Source organism: Microtus ochrogaster, chromosome 21 (genome assembly GCF_000317375.1).
Source record: "Microtus ochrogaster isolate Prairie Vole_2 chromosome 21, MicOch1.0, whole genome shotgun sequence".
Lineage (NCBI taxonomy): Eukaryota > Metazoa > Chordata > Mammalia > Rodentia > Cricetidae > Microtus > Microtus ochrogaster.
This window is the reverse complement of record NC_022022.1, coordinates 47,109,194-47,128,225: the sequence shown is the minus strand read 5'-3', so window position 1 is coordinate 47,128,225 and position 19,032 is coordinate 47,109,194. Positions and strand designations below refer to the sequence as shown.

The following is a 19,032-nucleotide window of genomic DNA, read 5'->3' as shown; positions in this document are numbered from 1 at the left end:
TTGGAAGGGATCACACCGCACACTAGTCATTCAGTTGGAAGAGATCACACAATCTTTTGGAATTCAGCCAGAATTAGTTTGCTATGAACATGTGATCACGAAAGCCTTGGTGGGAAAACCAAAAGCAAACACTGTCAGTGTCCACCCAGCCATGGTGCTGTCTGTGTTTACGGCTTTAGCCTGGAGTTTTGGAGTAGAGGAGACACAATCTCACAATGCACAGCATTCTTGATATTTTCAGATTAAATTTCAGGCAGGAGACAAAAATCCATTATTTCGTTCCTAAATTCAACAGCAATCGTGGCAATTGTCTGGAGCCACACTCTGGTATTTTCTGAGAAATCTCTCAGGGTGTCCGGCACCTTCAGATAACTTGTGAATTGATAACGGTTAGAGGTCAAACCATGAAGAAAAACAAGAATCTTTTGAAGGCTTTTTAAAACGTTACCACAAAGTGTATTCAGCCCAGAAGAATGAAGTTTAAACAACCCCTACTCCCACGGGAAACGCACTCATGTTGTCCTGCTCATTAACTCCACATCAATTCAGTTCTCATCTCACAGCCCTCTCTATGTTCTGCCATGGTACCGGCCACACCAGTGAGCGAGCACGTAGAGATGACAGACAGACAGCCTGCTGCTGGGACTCCTGTCTGCCCAGGCTTCCTTCCTGTGGGTATCTGTGTTGTGTGTGGGAGTTCTAGTCAAAGATCAACATTTCCATCAATTTTCCACATTATCTAGAAGTCTCAGAATAAATACATGCATTCTAAAGGTGGTTTTACACTGTGGTAAATCAAATGTCTGAGTTAAGGAAGACAGAGAATCAACAAGAAATTAGAATGATTAATATACAACTTTAAATTTTTTTCCCATTCCTTCTGTGACTATTTATCTCCTTTTCTGTCCTTCCTTATTCACATTGTGTATGTGTGTATATGTGTGTGTGTGTGTGCGCGCGCACCTATGGAAGACAGAGGTCAATGTCAATGTCAGCTGTCTTCCTTGCACACTCTCTACCTTGTGTCTTCAGACAGGTTCTTAATTGAACCTGGAGCTCATAAATTTGGGATGAAAATGGCTAACCTGCAAGCCCCAGGGATCATTTTGTTACCTCCTCCCAACTGCTGGGATTACAGGTGAATGTTGCCATGCCAATATTTTTTGATGTGCATGTTGGGAGTCTAAGTTCAGGTCTTCATGCATATGCAGTAAACATTTTACCCACACAGCCAAGTCCTCGGCTCCCTCATGTTAATTCTAACCCTGAACTTGTGAGTGACTATGGCTTCATTACAGAACTTCCCGTGCTTGGTTTACTTCCTACAGTGCCTGGAGGAGCCTCGTTCTGACTGTTTGTGTTCATCCAACCAGTGAGGTTATCAAGGATGTGGCAGGTACAGTTCAGGCCATCTTGCAGCCTTTTGTCTACTCTTCCATCTTTATAAGGACAGATACCTCAAGGCCACTCATTGGTTTCCTCTCCCCCACATCCCGTGTGGGCTCCTGGAGACACATCTGCATAGCCCCCTCCCAGCCAAGTCGATCAGGTCCGAGTGGGGAAGGCATCGTTTTTTTCTCCTGAGAAAGAAAAGATCGGGGTGCTGCTCGATGAGTCAGGGGGGTTGATGAAGGAGCCGATCAGGGAGAAGACAGCAGGAGGTGTTCTGAAGGGCCAGGCAGGGCAAGTAAGAAGAAGGCAAGGTCAGGATGAACGACACATGGGGCAAGCTAGGTTTATTGTGCAGATTAGGGTTTATTCCAGAAAGGGCATAACTACCTTATAGGGTCGAAGGGCTGGAAGAACAAAGCTTTGTAAGACAGGCGCAACACTTGAGGTAGGAAGTCAGTTCTTCCTTGCTTCCTTCAGAATTCAGTTTCTTATTTTGTGATAGTAATAGATACTCTGAAGTAACTTAAAATAGAGACTAGGGATAAAGGGTCCATGAACAGACAAAGACAGGCGATTCCCAAGGGGGATTAAACGTGAAAGCATGAGAAGCTGAATTTGCACTATATTTCATGCAAATGGAGATGGTAAATGAAAAGGAAACTCGTGACAGTCAACCACCTTGCATACCCAGGGGCTTTCCTGCAGGACAGGACAGACAGCCCAACTGAAGAACCATGACTGAATATTCTCATCAGTGTATTTCTGTGTGTGTCCTGGAAAGCCCGCCCCTTCGGCTTTCTCTCTGGCATCTTCCAAACACTTCCTGTTTTGAGATGTCCAATTCATAAACTAGTGTTTAAGCAAATGAACTCATTAGAGATTTTTACTTCTCCTTAATTTAACCTTTCAAACATCATTAGTGCTCCTTATTCCTTCCCACGGTGGATCAAGTGAATACGACATTCTCAGAAACATTTTTCTGACTCTTTCCAAGGTGTGTGCAACAGATTAGTGGGAAAGTCCTTGTGGTTCTTACTGTTCCGCTTACCGAAAAAGAATATTTGTTCAATGAGCAGCGGGTTACCAAAATATTGTAAGAAAGTCTACGTAGTTTTCATATCCGATTCCTAGCACGGTGTTCCTAAAATAACAGAATAAACATTGGATTTTGCCAGCTCCTGAAAACAAGGAGACCGAAAACCCCTAGGAATAGAAGAAGCTGTGCTAACACTAAAGGCTTAGTGATTCTAATCAATTACACTGTAGCAATCTAGAGAGAACCAAATCCAGAGAAAGAAACCAACGCTGAAACACAAAGAGATGCACGGAACTTCACCATGGCCTAAGTGAGAAATAGAATAGAAAGGAAAAAATGCTAAAAGCGGTATGGAAAACAGGGAACTTTACATGACACCTGGAATAGGGTACTTTGTGAACATTCTTTTCCTCTGAGCAGCTTCTCAGGGGCTCCTCGTCTTTTAGTTAGAGCCCGAGAGCCGTAGATCTCGCCCGCCCGACTGAGAGGTGGAGCCCTGTCACACAATAACCGTTCCAGGTCTGGCCTTCTCAAGCCCACCTGGGGTTTCCCACACAGAAACCAGTTTAATACCTTCTCGCTCCGTCCCAGCCTTTCTCAGGTACCCAGGCTGGGCCTCCACAGACGACCTTCCGCTTCAGCCTAACAAGCACATCGTTGGTGCCTCCCTCGTTGTAAGCCTATGCAAACCCTTTCTTCCATAAGCTGCTTTCGGCCATTGCGTTTTGTCAGAGCAATAGAGAAGATACTGATAGAGCATGACTTATATCCGCCTGGTCGGCTTGGATGAGGCCAGACGTACAGAACAGAGGAACACAGGCGCCAGGCCTGACAACTGACTGCTTATGTCTTGTTATGTGTTCTTGGAGTCAGCAATTGTATAAATTATCTTAATTATTTTAGAACCCTTACCTAGTAAGAACACTTTTTATAACAAACTTTAAAATCAACAGAATATTTTTTTCATTGTCTTTTTTTTTTTTTTTAAAACGCAGTGTAGAAACTGCGTAGCTGCACAGTTGAATAGAAACACAATGTTGAACACCTGGAGAAAGCGGGTCAGAGTGCATCACTGTGCCCTGTAAGCAAAAGGCAACATCTGAGTGCTTCCTCAAGGCCTGAGGCCCAGACCCTGCGGGGTTCCCCACTGTTGTGGGATCCTGGACAAGTGAAGGATTCTTGTGTTTACACAGTGCAGATAGTGAGAAAACCCTCCTCACTAAGACACAGTGCAAGATGACAAGCTACCGTGACACCTTTTCATTAGTACCAGGGGCACGCTGAGAGCTCAGAACTGATGGCTGTTGTTGGTGAAAGCACTTTCCAGTCACAACAGTGTTATGTATTTTCTTGACGGCTAAGCATTTGCCTGCTCTTTCTTCTTTAGGGGAGAGACAATTTATATTCTGTCTGTCTGTCTCTCTCTCTCTCTAAAAGTATTGATCAGCTCCAATGTTTTTCTTATAACTGTTCCCAATAAGACTCATAAAATTTGCGTGCCTATCTGTGTGTCTGTGAGAGAGAGGACATAGAGAGACAGACAGAGAGACAGACAGAGACAGAGAGAGAGAGGAGAGAGAGAGGGAGAGAGAGAGAGAGAGAGAGAGAGAGAGAGAGAGAGAGAGAGAGGGAGGAGGGGGACGGAGGCCAGAGGCCCACGTCCATTGTCTTCCTCTATCACTCTCTGTGTTATGCTCTAAGACAGGGTCTCTCACAGAAACTAGAGCCAACCAGCTGGCCAGGCCAGCTGACCAGTGAGCTCAGAGCCCACATTAGTTCCTTTTTTTGTGGCTGTAATGAATGAAATGCCATGACCGAAAGCAACTTAAGGAAGAAAGGGTTTGTTTTGGTTTGTGGCTCCACAGGGACAGAGTATTCAGGGCGGGGAAATTAATGACATGGCAGCAAGGCAGGAAGCTGGCTGATTGCATGGTGATCAATGCATAGGAAGCGAAGAAAGAGACCATGAGGTCGTGATGCTATGAACCCCCAGGCCTGCGTTGGCATACTTCCCCAGCAAGGCAACAGCTGCTGGAGATTTCATAGTGGCCCCAACTGGAGAAGGGGGTACATTTCTCATTCAAACTACCACAGATGCTCACTGCCATGCTCAGTCAGTTGCATGTAGTTCTGAGAGAAGATGAACTCAGATCCTCTTGGATTTTGCTTGGGTGGCGGGAAGTTCACTAACTGAGCTGTCTACCCAGGCTTATTACAACATTTTAATGTAAATGAAGACTCAGTTCCTGAAGTCTGTAATGTTTGCTGAGACTCAAGGTTTTTGATTTGATGAAACTATTATCTAGAGATGTAACCATATGTGTGTGTGTGTGTGTGTGTGTGTGTGTGTGTGTGTGTGTGTGCGCACACGCCCGCGCACCTGCAGAGACCAGAAGAGGACACCAGATCCTTTGGAGCTGGAGTTAGAGACATTTGTCAACCATTCAACATGGCAGTGAGCACTCTTAACTGAAGAATCATCTTTCCAGCCCCTTGAATATTATCTTAATTGTATTCAAATCATTTCCTTTATAATTATCATACTAAGGCCTTCCTTTGTACTTAAGATAATTGAAAAGCATCAGTAGGGCTTTTCGGACTAGATTTGTCTAGGCTCTGTGCCAATGAAAAATCAGCAAAAACGTGATTCATTCTTAGATCCCATCCTTACATCACCCACGTAACCCAACACAGTGAGAATGCTGGATTTGGTGTAAGCGTCCTTCTCATTGGGAGCTAGCAATAGGGCAGCATTGACTTCCAGCGTCATTATCTAACTTGGAGAGGAGACACACTCACCGAGTCATGTGGTTTGCTCTCTGCCTGTGGAGGTAGAGATGACTGGCACTGTGTGAACTTCAAGAAGGGAAAAAGATGGCAGGACACGTGCTTCTTGCAGAGACAGAGTGGCAGCAGCTAGGAATACGGTCTCTGCTTGTGCCCCTCGTTTTGATGCTGCTGAGGAATCAGCCTAATTTACATCCCAGGACTGTGGGCCTTACTTTGTTCGTGTGGATGGCAGCACCGTGCACAAAGGGCTTCATTGTCCAGTTTTCTTGTTTTACTTTTTAATGTAAAGAAGCACAAAATGAAACTGGAATCATGGTTTCCCTTTAAGAGTGCACAATAAAGACAATTCATGAAAGCAATCTGAATAGGTTCTGGCTTTTTAAAAATCATACTTATGAAGATTGGTCAATGGGAAGGGTAACTCTGAGCCCCACAGAGGTGTGGCCTTCTGAAGCCACAATGGTACTTTCCTGAGGCAGCACTCTCTTGCCAGACCCCACTCACCCACACACACCCTGCAGGGTTTGGCAAACTCTCACCATCCAGGCAGCAATATCTTATCTTTGCTGAGTCAAAAATAAGTATTTTTCATATTAGTTCTGGGCTCTTGATTTTGAGGTTTCATGATTCATGCCGGAGAGAATTCTTTAGTTAATACCTTTAGCAAGTGGAATATGGTTTAAAGGGATGTATTAGCTTCTTGTTGCAATGATGAAACATAACGGAAAACAATTAAGGTAAAAGGATTTATTTTGGCTCATGACTGAGAAGTACCAACTGCTTAAGGCATCCTGGTGGCAAAGGCAGAGTTGAGTTCCTGGTACAGGAGCTTCTGGAGCATGTGGCTGTGATTACTCACATCTGAGCAACCAGGAAGCAGAGGGCAGGGAATTCTGCTGCTCAGTTGGCCTCTTCCCTTCTCATTCTGTCCAGCACCACAACTCACAGGGTGATGATATCACACGCTGCACCCACAGGGTGATAACATCACATGCTGCACCCACAGGATAATGTCATCACATCTGCAGTCCATAGGATGATGACATCACAGGCTGCCATCTGCAGGATGATGACATCACAGCCTGCCATCTGCAGGATGATGACATCACAGGCTATCATCCACAGGATGATGACATCACAGGCTGCCATCCACAGGATGATGACATCACAGGCTGCCATCCACAGGATGATGACATCACAGGCTGCAGCCCACAGGAAGACGACATCACATGCTGGGTGGGTCTTTCTTCTTAGCTAAATTCTCTGGAAACACTCTCACAGTTGTGCCCAGAGGTGTGTCTCCTCGGTGCCATGTTCACAATGAGGATGAACCGTCATGGAGTCACATATCTAGACACGTCCCTGAGACATGTTTCTCAGCTACTGAATCCAACAAACAGGAATGAGAAGGAGTGCTTGGTCACGTGACAATGGAGACTTAACAAGAGAAAGTAAGGCCTGAGAAAGAAATACAGGCTCACTGTCTTCCATGCTGTAAATTCATCAATGTCCCCCTGCTGAGAAGTGTGACAAAATTTTCCTCCTGGCAATTTTGGGAGAGTGGGTTTGTTTGGGTGAGGTGCTAGCAAGTGTCTTCTTTGCCTTCCTTGAGATGAGGCCGCTGCAGAGTCTCCTGATTGTTTATCGATTGTGACGCCACTTAGATTTATTTCTTCACACACATTTCTGTTTCCAGTCAATTACGGTATACCATGGCAGCGGTGGAGACGGTGCTGATCTCCGGAGACTGAGCGCTGAGACTCCGGGGTAAGAGTTAGTTCCTTTTCTGTAGTGGTAGAGTACCCGTCCCAAAACCAGGGGAGGGGAGAAAGTGTATTTTGACTTCCAGTTCCAGAAGGGTTACAGTCCATTCTGACAGGTAAGGCATGGCTGTATGACCATGAGGCTGGCCTGGTAGTCACGAACCGGAGAGGGAGGAGGAGCAGAGCCAGGCTATAAAACCCCAAAGACTGGCCCCAGTGACAAACTTCTTCCAGGAAGACCCCCACATCTTAAAGGCTCGCTAACCTTCCCAAACAGTCCCGGCAGCTAGGGCCAGGTGTTCAAACACACAGGCCTATGGGGAATAGTTCACATCCAAACCTAATGAGTTTTCTTGCATTTTGAATGTCAGTGCCAGTTCCCACGAAGCTCAAAGTTAATTAAAGACAAATCACTCACTGTTTCAGTCCGAATGTAGTTACTATTTCTGTTTACTTTTCCTCTGGGTAGCAGTGTCTGGCGGGATGGGAATCACGGTTTCAGTGGTGACTCTGAAATGTGCAGAAGGAGATTTCCTAACTGAAACGGAGGGACGTGGAGCAGGCTCAAGGACCGCGCCAGTGGGTAAAGAGGGGGTTCATCGTACTCAGCAGCACACCCCATATGACAGAAACTCTACCACTGAGACATATAGCCTCTGCCCTGCAGTGTGGCTTTAACAGGGTCTGTCCTCCGGGATCTGTTTTCATACTACATGGTGACGGAATGTCCCCTGAGGCACAGGAAAGCGGGAAAAGCTAGGCAGAGTTTGAGGGCTTTTATTGTGTTTTGTTTTGTCAGAAGTTAAGTACCGATTTGGAGACTTGATTTGTAGAATCATTTCTAATGCGCGCGCACGTGCCTGCAGGGCACGCATGTTGGAAATATTCATTTCAGGGGATGAAGATGGAGCTCAATTGGTAATGGGCTTGCCTAATATTCAGCAGGCCTCAGGTTCCATCCCCTGCATTGCATATTCCAGGAGGGTGTGTTGGGACCTGCCTATAATACCAGCACTAGGGAGACGGGGGGGGCGGCGGGTGCGGGGGGGGGGGTATGTGTGTGTCAGAAATTCAAGGTCATCTTCAGCTGTACATCAAGTCTGAGTTCAGTCTGAGCTACATGACACCCTGTCTCAAAAATATATCCACTTCAAAGAATGCTAAGAATAGATAACTCTTTTTTTTCTATTACTCTTACTCTGCAAAACAAAACTTCCAATATTATGTGAGATAATTGCTGAACTGAGAGCATACAGTCTTGCTACAATCATGAGATAATTACTGAACTGAAAGCATACAGTCCTGCTACAATCATGGGATAATTACTGAACTGAGGGCATACAGTCCTGCTACAATCATGGGATAATTACTGAATTGAGAGAATACAGTTTTGCTACAATCATGGGATACTTACTGACTTGAGAGAATACAGTCTTGCTACAATCAGCTGTCCACTCTCTTGGACAAGCTGGTGTTGATGAACAAGAAATAATCCTGCTTCTAATATTTCTCAGCCTATGTGTTTGTTGTGTGGAGAAATCCAGTTGGCAAAGTCTGATGTGAACTAAGAGGCTCCGCATACATTTTACGACTGTAGTTTACGTGTGAACTAAGAGGCTTCTCATACATTTTACGACTGTGGTTTACATCCCACTTTAAATTCTTGTATTTTTTCCCTCCTCTTGCAAAAGTCCACAAGGAACATGGCTGTGGGACTGATTCACCACCTAAAGGAGGCCGTAGGCATTCACTGACTATCACAGTTTTAAAAAGAAAATCTTTTACATTGAATTTTACTTATTTACTGTGCTTGGAAGTGTTTTTTGTATGTGTATGCAAGTGTGTGTGTGTGTGTGTGTGTGTGTGTGTGTATGTGTGTGTGTGTGTGTATGTGTATGCGTGTGCGTGTGTGTGTGTGTGTGTGTGTACACACACCATGGCAAGCATGGGGAGGTCAGAGAACAACTTGGAGAGTGGGTTCTGTCCTCTTACCAGGTGGGGTCAGGGGAAGGAACTCTGGTTGTCAGGTCTGCTAACAAGCACCCTGATTGGCTTGTTAGCAGCACTGGGAAGTTGTTTTTCTTTCTAGCTTGGTGAAATGCCCAGAGCACAAAGCTTGATGCATTTAGGAGATAACTGGCGGTCCCTTTCCCCCTCCTGTTTTCAAGCACTTAAAACATTTCTTTCTCTAAGAAAAAAGAAAAAGAAAAAAGCTTTGTGTATGCACTTTTGGAGCCCACCATATCTATACAAAACTAGACTGGAGCTACGTCTCTGTGATAGAGCACCGGCCTGGCGTCCACAGGCAGACACCACAGAGCTAAGAAACAAAATTACCAGACTTCTTGACCAACGATGACTCAAACAAAACTAATTTGCTTTTGTTTAAGCTTTTAAATTAAGATAATAGCAAACATTATATTGAGACTTCAAAAATCTATAAAAGCGAACTTATTACCCAATAGTAAGGCAGTTCATAAGTCCAAGGGCCCAACATGTCATGAGAGTCGCTCACTCGGTTAACACCAAATAAGCAACTTCCCTAATTCCTAACACCCACATCATCATGAAAGACATTTTCCAAATTCTGGAAATCCCAACATCCCACTCTTTAATTAAAAGTGTAAGAATCAACAAAGAATGAAAGGAAATTACATCCAATATAATTCCACAAGGACCCAATACCCCAGCCTTGGGAGTTCCTAGCATTTAAATTCAGCCTGTGAACAATACTGCATGCACAAACATGTAATAAACGACATGCCAAGGAGCTCAACTAATGGGAAGAACGTTGACAAGATCACAACCAGGCAACGTTATTCCGTACCTCCGACTATTAGACTCTCTGCTCAGTCAAAATGGCTTTCCCTTTAGTCACAGCTACCAACAGATACATAGTCAATGAAGGAGGAGGACAAAGAAAACAGAATGGGTTGACGACCATTATGATCCAACGACACGATTCAGACACATCTTGTCTATGGAGACAGTATGGCTGTTAGAGAAATTCCTGGCCAAGGACATAGCTCAGTGGTAGTGGGCTTGCGTAGCAGATGTGAGACTCTTGATTCAATTCACCTCAAAATAGACAAACAAAGCCATTGGATCAACTTCATAATTCATCAACAGTCATGTTTAAAGAAAAAAAAAAAACCAGGCTGGCCTGAAGTTTTAGACCCATGCATTACTAATTTGGGGTTTCTTCAGTGACATCTGTTTGGGAGCAGCCGCCATTTCCTCAAAGGCATGCTCTTACTAGTAAGAGTTTTAGATGCTAGAAGAGCATGGGGGGGGGGAGACAGAAGAGAAAATAAGAGACACAGAAGTCACAAAAGGATATCAACCTCACCGAGCTTCCTGCTCTTCAGCTAGGCCAGGTGGCCAGCCAGCCAGACCCAGCAAATCTCCTGTCCCTACCCCACTCTCGGTGCTGGGGTTAAGAGCACTCTCAGCCATGTCTAGCTTTATATATGGGTGTTGGTATCTGTCTTGGTCACTGTCAACTTAAACAAACCCAGAAGATTTTGGGAAGACATACTCTCATCTGAGAAATTACCACCATCAGACCGGCTTCTGGACATGTCTGTGGGGGCATTTTTCTCATTAGGTGATTGATGAAGAAGGGCTTAAGGCCACTGTGGGCAGAACCATTCCTAGGTAGGAGGGCCTGGGTTGTATAAGAAAATTTGCCGAAGAAGCCTGGGAGAACAAGCCAGAAAGCAGCATTTTCCCTGGGGTTTCTGCCTTGACTTCCTCAATAATGGACTGAACCTAAAACGGTGCAATAAACCCTTTGCTCTCTGCGTTGCCTTTAGTTATGGTGGTTATCATAGCAACCGCCTCTGAACTCGACGAGCACCCTTCCCCACTGATCCATCTCCTCAGCCCGCATCCCTGATGACTACGGTGGTTATCATAGCAACAGTCCCCGAACTCGGCGAGCACCCTTCCCCACTGACCCATCTCCTCAGCCCGCATCTCTGACGAATAGCGGGGCAGCATCTTCTTAGTGGTCCTTTACTAGGTGAAGAAAGGACTCCATTAGGAGCAGCAGCTAGATGCCCAGGCAGGGGGCTGGATGGGAGACAGAAAAGGAAAACTCTGAGTCTAACCTATTAACTAACAGATTTTTATTAAAGTGTTAAAATGAATAAAGATGATCATTTTTATTATTTAGCTCATCTCTAAACACAGAAGTGCCACCAAGTTTCGGATCAAAAAGGGAACTGCGATCCCAGCACGGAAAGAGAATGTGTATCTCAGGAGACAGTATTTATGTCTTTGTCAGGAGATTTTTATCCAAATTATTATACTCTCGGGAGCTCAGCCTGTGTTTCCTAGTCTCTAAAAGGTGACTCTGCAAGGCAAGTTTCTTCCCAGTAATTAGAGGCATTTATCTTAGGATTCATTTGGCTTCAGCAGTGAGGTCATGGGCCGCCAGCTCCACCGGTACTGACTCCTTCAATTTCAGGCAATGACATTTCACCTCCGTGCAAAATATTAGTAAATTAACACTCCCCATTCTGCATTCATTTGGGAAATCTGCTCAGCTTGCAGTGAGGAAGGCAGGGAGCCATGAGGACACTCTGGCAATACCTTGAAGCCTTGAACACAGCAATTAAAACTCTGGCTTTGCTCCCTGCAGTTGGGATTTAGTCTGCAGAGTTCATTTCTTTTATCATAGCACAAGGCAAAAATCAGCACTGGTAGGTGAGAAAAACACAACAACCAAACACACGCACACATGCAGGAGCGTGCGCACACACACACACGTGTGTACACACAAAGACACAGAAAAACCCACCCCGATGTTCCTAACTCTTTCCTAGCTCTCAAGTACCTGTTTTAAGCCAAACAATAAGAGACCTCTAGCACAGGAAACCATCTCCAGACCAGACTTACAACTCTGACTTAAAGCATAGTCACAAACAATACATCAAGATGGAGAAGACTACCATCCAAACGCCACAGCTGTCTCTTCTGTTCTAAGGACATCTTCGTCTAACCAAGAGACAGTTGGCACAGGCACCGTTAGGTCACAGGGGTTCTGTGAAGGCTTGTCAGTCATTACACATAAAAACTGGGAGAAGGGATGGGGTGTACACTGTTCTCAGCTGATTCACAGCTGAGTGTGCCAGCCCACAAGGCCAGAACTCTTAGTCTGGCAGAAGAGGCAGAGGGCAGGAAAGAAAGGTCCCGTGCTGCCTACCATAGTCCAGCTGCCAGGAAGCTGCTATGGCGCTTGTGGCATGAGGAGCTTCTTTGTGGCCTGGGATGTCTGTCTTTGCTGGGACTTAATATTGATCAGACCTGGAATGTTGTCAATCAGGGTGGGCCTTCACCGCGCAAGGCTCATGTTCTAAAAACTGCAAGGCCTGCAGACCCGGTATCATCCTTCACTGGCACACTGAATCCTAGTAACCATAGGACCAACTGAGTGTGTAGGAAAATGTTTACACCGACATGTGTGTATACGTTGTACTGTTTGAAAGGAACAGAAAGATGGAAGCTGCCATTTCAATACCAACCCTCATTTATGACAAGCCAAACCATCAGAAAATATGATGGCAGAGTCAGAATCTGTTATCTAGTAGCGTACATGACTAAGTCCAACCTAAAACTTATCTATCACACCATGCCAACTGCTGTCTATACGTCTACTGATAACTGCGGTAAACAGAGGAATGGGAAATGTTGCTTAAAACTACCCAGATGATCACTTCAAAACACTTCAGACTTGAATGGTAGGGAGCCGCAGACAAGATTAACAACATGTCCTCTCATAAAAATCAAACTAAAATGCAAACTTTAAAAAATCATTATTATTAAATCAAGGGATATTATTAAAAATGACTAAAATTTTTTCATTGATACTGCCCATCGTTCCCAAAGCCACCTCTTAAAATAAAGAGAATTTCTAAGTGAGAACATGGCCGGCTGACAGTCGGAAAGGTCGCGTTGTGTGGCTGTGCTCCAGGGAAGCCAACTTACAGTCACGATGAGTCCTTTCTCCTGGAAGTATTTCACCAGTGGGGCGGCGTTCTGCTTGAAGTTTCCTAGTCTTCTCTGGGTGGCTTTCAGGTTGTCATCAGGCCGTCCCTGTTGCTCTGCACGCTTCGCTAATCTCTCTCTGAGCCTCTGGCTGGCACAGGCCAGGAAGACTACCAGATCAGGGGTGCAGATCTGTGGGAAGTACAGACAGGCAGACAGATTTTTAAGATGCCAAGCAGTATCCACATGGATGGCAGCACGGCTCTTCAGCGGTTCCGGGGCCACATGGTAGGCGGAGACTGCTCGTTCATTTCCTAGCTGCCCAGAACCAAACGATCACACAGAAACTATATTAATTACAACACTGTTTGGCCAACAGCTTAGGCACATTCCTAGTTAGCTCTTGCAGCTTAAAGTAACCCATTTCTATTAATCTGTGTATCACCATGAGGCTGTGGCCTACTGGTAAGGTTCCAGCATCCTTCTCCTTAGGTAGCTATATGGCATCTCTGTGACTCCGCCTACTTTCTGTATCTCTGTTAGGATTTCCTGCCTGGATTTGCTCTACTAATCCATTTGCCCAGGCAGCTTCTTTATTAACCAATGGTAATAAATCATATACACAGCATACAGAGGGAACCCACATCACCACATCCTCAGTGCCTTATTTCTTATGCCTTTTCCGTCATATTTCCCACGCTGCTACTTACACAAGGCCAGGGCCACCCAGTCCCTTTATAGTCCTTCTAAATGAGAGCCAACTCCATGTGACAGTATGTGGGGGCCCCTTTATACTTCAGAAAACATTTTTTCTGTCTAAGCACACATAAGGTTTCAAGTTGAATAAGGAACAACACAGTCTGACCTTTGTTAGAGCGTACATAACTTGATTTTGGAGGAGAGATGTTATCACCAGGCTTCAGCTGTCCGCAGCAAATCCACGCTTCCCGGTCACCACTACCTCTTGCTACATTAAAGCTCACTGTCATATACTAAAGGCCCAGCGCTACCCTATATCCCAATATCGCTAAGCTCTGTGGCATTCTGCAAGGTGATAAACATTGAGTCTGTTTGATACATGAGCAGAGCAAGGCTTTAAGAATCCAGCACTCCTTGGAGTTCACACAGTCATGGGGGTTAAAGATGAATCTGGGTCTGTCTGGTCTGTATTGTCTGTCCCCTTCCCTGCTACACAGCGCCAGGTAGTCCAGAATCCTTCATGAAATACCACGAAGTTACATGGATAGGCTTAAGAAATAAGCAGTTTTTATGTCACTGAGAACCGGTATGTTTAAAAGGTACCCTGACCCAGAAGTGAATGCAACTTCCTGCTGAGCATGGTAAGAAGTTAAAGGTACTGTGGCTTAAAGTAAGAGTCTCCAACTAAAACAAAATAAACAAAACAATTGTTTCTGCGGCCTGTGAGGTGGCTCAGTGGTAAAGGCATTTATCGCCACGGCTGACAACTTATATTTGATCCCCAAGGACCCATACGGTAGAAAGACAAAAGCACCTCCAAACAAGTTACCCTCTGGCCTCCTCACGCATGCCATGTTACTAAAGCATGTGTACACACACACACACACACACATACACACACGCACACGCACATGCACACGCACATACATAGACAAAAAAAAATAAAATTTTTAAGGAAGAAAAGGAAAACTGACTTGGAAGGTTGGCAGGATTTGTGCTAGGACCAAGCAGGGCAGAGAGCTGGACCGCCAAGCATTTGTGCCCTCATTTGCTAATATGGACGTATGCTGCCTCTGAATTATCCTAAAGATGTCATAAGAGGAAGCGCCCAGAACAAACTCAGGACATTTTAGCCACGCTCCCTAGCTCCTGACTTCCCTTCCTCAGTGTGCTTCTGGGTTTCCTTTGAGACGATGTTTTAATTTTGTTGGTTCTCCCCCTATAATTTCTCTTCTTCCCTCTCCTGTGTGGCTTGTTTCCCAAGGCCTCAACCCTACTCTTCCTCTCTCTAGGCTCGCTTCTGGCAGCAGCTTTCCTGTTTCTCTTTCATCTGCACTGAATATTATTCCAAATGTACACTTTCTCCTCTGCCTCTCAACAGCCCTGGCTCCTGTGCGCTCAGGTGTTTTTGTGACAGTCCTTTTAGAAGTCGTAATGTTACTTGTGACTCAACAAGGTTCAAAATTGACCTTAGGACCCTTTTATCTAAACCACGCCACAGCAAAACTCTCCAGTTTCTCTCTCCCTCCCTCCCTCCCCTTTCTCCCTCCTTCCCTCCTCCCTCCTCTCTCTCCCTCCTTCCCTCCTCCCTCCTCTCTCTCCCTCCTCCCCTCCCTCCCTCCTCTCTCTCCCTCCCTCCCTCCTCTTTCTCCCTCCTTCCCTCCCTCCCTCCTCTCTCTCCCTCCCTCCTCTTTCTCCCTCCCCTCCCTCTTTCCTTTCCTCCTTGTGGTAGCAATGCTCCCTTTTAAATCTCTGAGCTAGAAACCTCCATGCCCTGGTGTCCCTCTAGCCCCCAGCCCACTCCAGGCTGTACCAGGTATCTGCACACCTATTGGTGTCTTCAACAGCTCCTCTGCCTCCCTCCCTCCTTCCCTCCCTCCCTCCCTCCCTCCAGGGCCCCAGCCCTGTGACCTCAGCTGCACTAGGGGAAGAGACTGAGAGCACGCATCCAGAACGAGACTGCCTTGAGCGTCCATCTAGAACCTGACACCTGTCCCTTGGCAAACTTCAGCCTTCCTGAACCCATTTTCTTAAATAGGACGTTTCCAACACAGCACTTTACTATCCCCCCCCCCTTCAGAAATGAACGAAATAAAACCCCAAACCATGCGTGGCTGAGGTGATGGCTCTGCCGGGAAGCTTGAGGTCCTCAGTTCAGATGCCCAGAACCCATGTGAAAAGCCTGGCACTGAGCACTCGTCTGTGACCCTACGGTTGAGCAGACATGGTCCTGGAGTGCGCTAGCGGGCCTGCCCGCCCAGCTGACTCAGGGAGCTCAGGGCCAGTGAGAGACTCCGCCTCAAAAACACAAAGAAAGCTGTAGAGAAGCAAGGAAGACCTTCGGTGAGGCTGACCTCTGGTTCCCATCCACACATGCGCATGTGCATATACACCCCCTCCCCCTCCCCACAGGAATGTGCACACATATACACCACTGACACCCACAGATAGACACAGCCAGATGTAAACTGCTTTTGAATAACCTTAATAAAAGATCACTTGTACTTTTTATGACATACAATCAGGGGATTACGTGAAGCTAAAACTATACTTTCTAAAATACTGTACTGTATTTTATTTGTATTTATTGTTGTATGTCATATTCATCCCTATAGGACTTAATAAAGGATACATCTAAAATTACTTTAAATAAATTATGTAAAGAAGAAGACAATTGTTGCCAAACAAATTAAACTATTTGGCTTGACAGCACTACATATTAAAATACAGGGGAAAGACAAGCCTGAACTACCAGGTCAGTATTGGATGCAAGTAAAAACATCTTGCAGTTTTGGGTTCTCACACTGTGCACCTATATGAACCCATTGGTTTATTCTAGTGTGTTTTGTCCCAAGTGTGATGAAGAAGCATTCATCTATGCAACACAACAAGGTCATAAGCAGTTTTACATATTACATTTTTGATTACTTTTGCTTTTGTATACCAAAGACAGCTTCAAATTCATATTTTACACTTTGAATAAAATTGCATTTGTTAAGTTAGTATTTCAATTAGTAGAGTTTTAAAATAGTAAGTCACATATATAAAATTTCTTCTCATGAATGGAAAGTTGGCGTGGAGAAAAACAGCCTGGATGTGAAATTGTGAAATTACTTAATTTTATAACTGGGATTAGTCTGGTGTCTTTCCTGGTACAAATGGAAAAGCATATGACTGTAAACTCAAAACAAAACAAGAATTCAAGCATAAAGAGTGAGACCCAGCACAGTAGCTAGGGAAATAGTGACCTGAGCCAGCTGCAGTGGCCTGGAAACTCTACATGCCAGGGTCTCAACAGTATTCCACTTTAAAGAGAAAAATATTGCTGAACTTGGTGGTACACACCTTTAATCCCAGCACTCGGGGGGCAAAGGCAGGCAGATCTCTGTGAGTTCGAAGCCAGCCTGGTCTACAGAGTTAGTTCCAGAACAGTCAGAGCTATGCAGTGAAATCCTGTCTCAAAAAAAAAAAAAAAAAAAAAGAGGGAGAGATAGAGATGAGACAGAGAGAGAGAGAGACACAGATAGAGATGAGAGAGAGAGATTTAACTTGCTTGTGTTTTTCTCTCAAAAGTTAAAAAAAAGAAAGAAAGAAAACCAGCAGACACCATTGTGCGAGAGGGGCCTGGGAACTGTAAAAGCTCCATCAAGGGTATGAAGGGAACCCATTTGCAGAGGAAGCCTGGAACCCCTCCAAATACAAGCAGCAGTGTGGAGGAGGATGGCAGAAGACCATGAAGAGCTCTGCAGCTCTTTCCTTAGCTTGATTGACAGCCTCCCCCTCATTCTAGTTCTTTTTCTTTTCTTATTGAGTTGTGTGTGTCTATCCGATGCCTAACTTTAAAGGCGTGGCTCTCCCTCCATTTGCCTTCCCAGCGCCTGCGAGGATCTTGGGCTCACCTGTTCTGCGCTTTCCCATACCATCTAATAAAATCACCCTTGGCCTTCCTTGTGAGTCCACCTCTGAATCCTGTGAGCCCCCAAGGGGAACCTCAGGTTCTCTGGTAACAACTAACTGTTCATCGAGTTGGCTTGAGACACACAGGGGAGGGCAGTGTCCCCAACAGAAGGGACCCTACAGCCCTTTCCTTGGCCCTTATTCTCAGAAAGTACGAGCTGATGAATGAACAAGACAGGGACGCCGCTTTCGTCTCCATGGCAGTAAAATCTGAAACCGCTGATCCTGTTCTCCCTCACTGAATTAAGACAGCAAATCCTTCCCCTGCTTCACATGGAAATTCAGTCTCCCGCTTTCCATTTTAAGCCCTTAATTCTGTTCAAAGGAATCAGCCGTTGTATAAACAAGGATATATGCACAGTCTCGGTTCCAACGGGAATTCATTTTTAATAACCTCTGATCTCGCCCAGCAGCCGTTCTTTGCTCTGCTCTTTATGAAGCTGTGTCAGGAGACCTTCAGCTCCTAAATTGGATCAGCTGCACCGTCAGAAATCAGGAAACAAAATACTAAAGCAAAAGGACAATTAGCGTTAAAACAGAAAACTACGGCCGCATAAACCAAAAGATGGGGAAAACATGGAGGTGAACTCAGGACCTGGAAACGTCTGCGCTCTGGTGACAAATGGCTTTCAAACTGGAACATTCAATGCCCTGGCCCGAGCGTGGCTCGTTCCTGGTACTGACGACTTAGGGGTGGACCTGGGCTGTCCCTGAGGACTTGATGCTAACACTGGGCTACTGTTTGCCTCCTCATTCTACCTCATGGCTTCTTCCACACATTAAACATTTACCAAGAGAAAACCTCTGTGGCGCTCTGCAGAGGCAGGACAAGGTCACTATGAAGGGAAAACTAATGGACAACTGGACTTTATCATCTGTTTTTAAAAAAGATCTATTTTATTTCTAGATTTTGTGTGTATGTTTAGCTCTGAATGTGGGTTTGAGCATATTAAATGCCAATGCCCCACGCAAGAGCAACAGGTACCCTAAACTGCTGAGCCGTCTCTTCAGTGTGGAACTTCATCAGCTGTGTGAGGGACAGGATATGGAGATCATTTCTGAGAAGCTTTCAGCAGACTGCAGGGCCAGGGAACAAACCCAGCAACATGACTCACCTGCACTGGTTAAACGGCAGCTGCAACAAATCCATTCTATCACCCAAGTTCTTCGAAAAGTCTAGGAAAGGGTGGACAAGGTACCACACTTGGGCAGCTGAGAGGGCTCGGCGAGCAAAGGCTCCTCCTGCCAAGCCGGACCACAGTTTTTTTGTTTTTTTTTTTAAAGGAAGCCAAAGTTATCCCTGTAATTTAGTAAAAGCTGTAGAGAGACAAGATGAGCAAAGCCACCGTGGAAACCTGGCAGAATCCATCCTTATACAGTGTGACACTCTGCACACACGTGAGT

The 19,032-nt window shown here is 45.3% G+C and overlaps 1 protein-coding gene across 1 annotated transcript in view; it reads right to left on the bottom strand.

The window, feature by feature from the left end:
• Ak5 (adenylate kinase 5) overlaps nt 1–19,032 on the bottom strand; it is a 170,313-nt gene that overhangs the window by 113,515 nt on the left and 37,766 nt on the right. Inside the window, exon 6 of the mRNA XM_005357474.2 lies at nt 12,973–13,164. Coding sequence (XP_005357531.1) covers nt 12,973–13,164 — 192 coding nt within the window. The remainder of the gene's footprint in view (nt 1–12,972; nt 13,165–19,032) is intronic.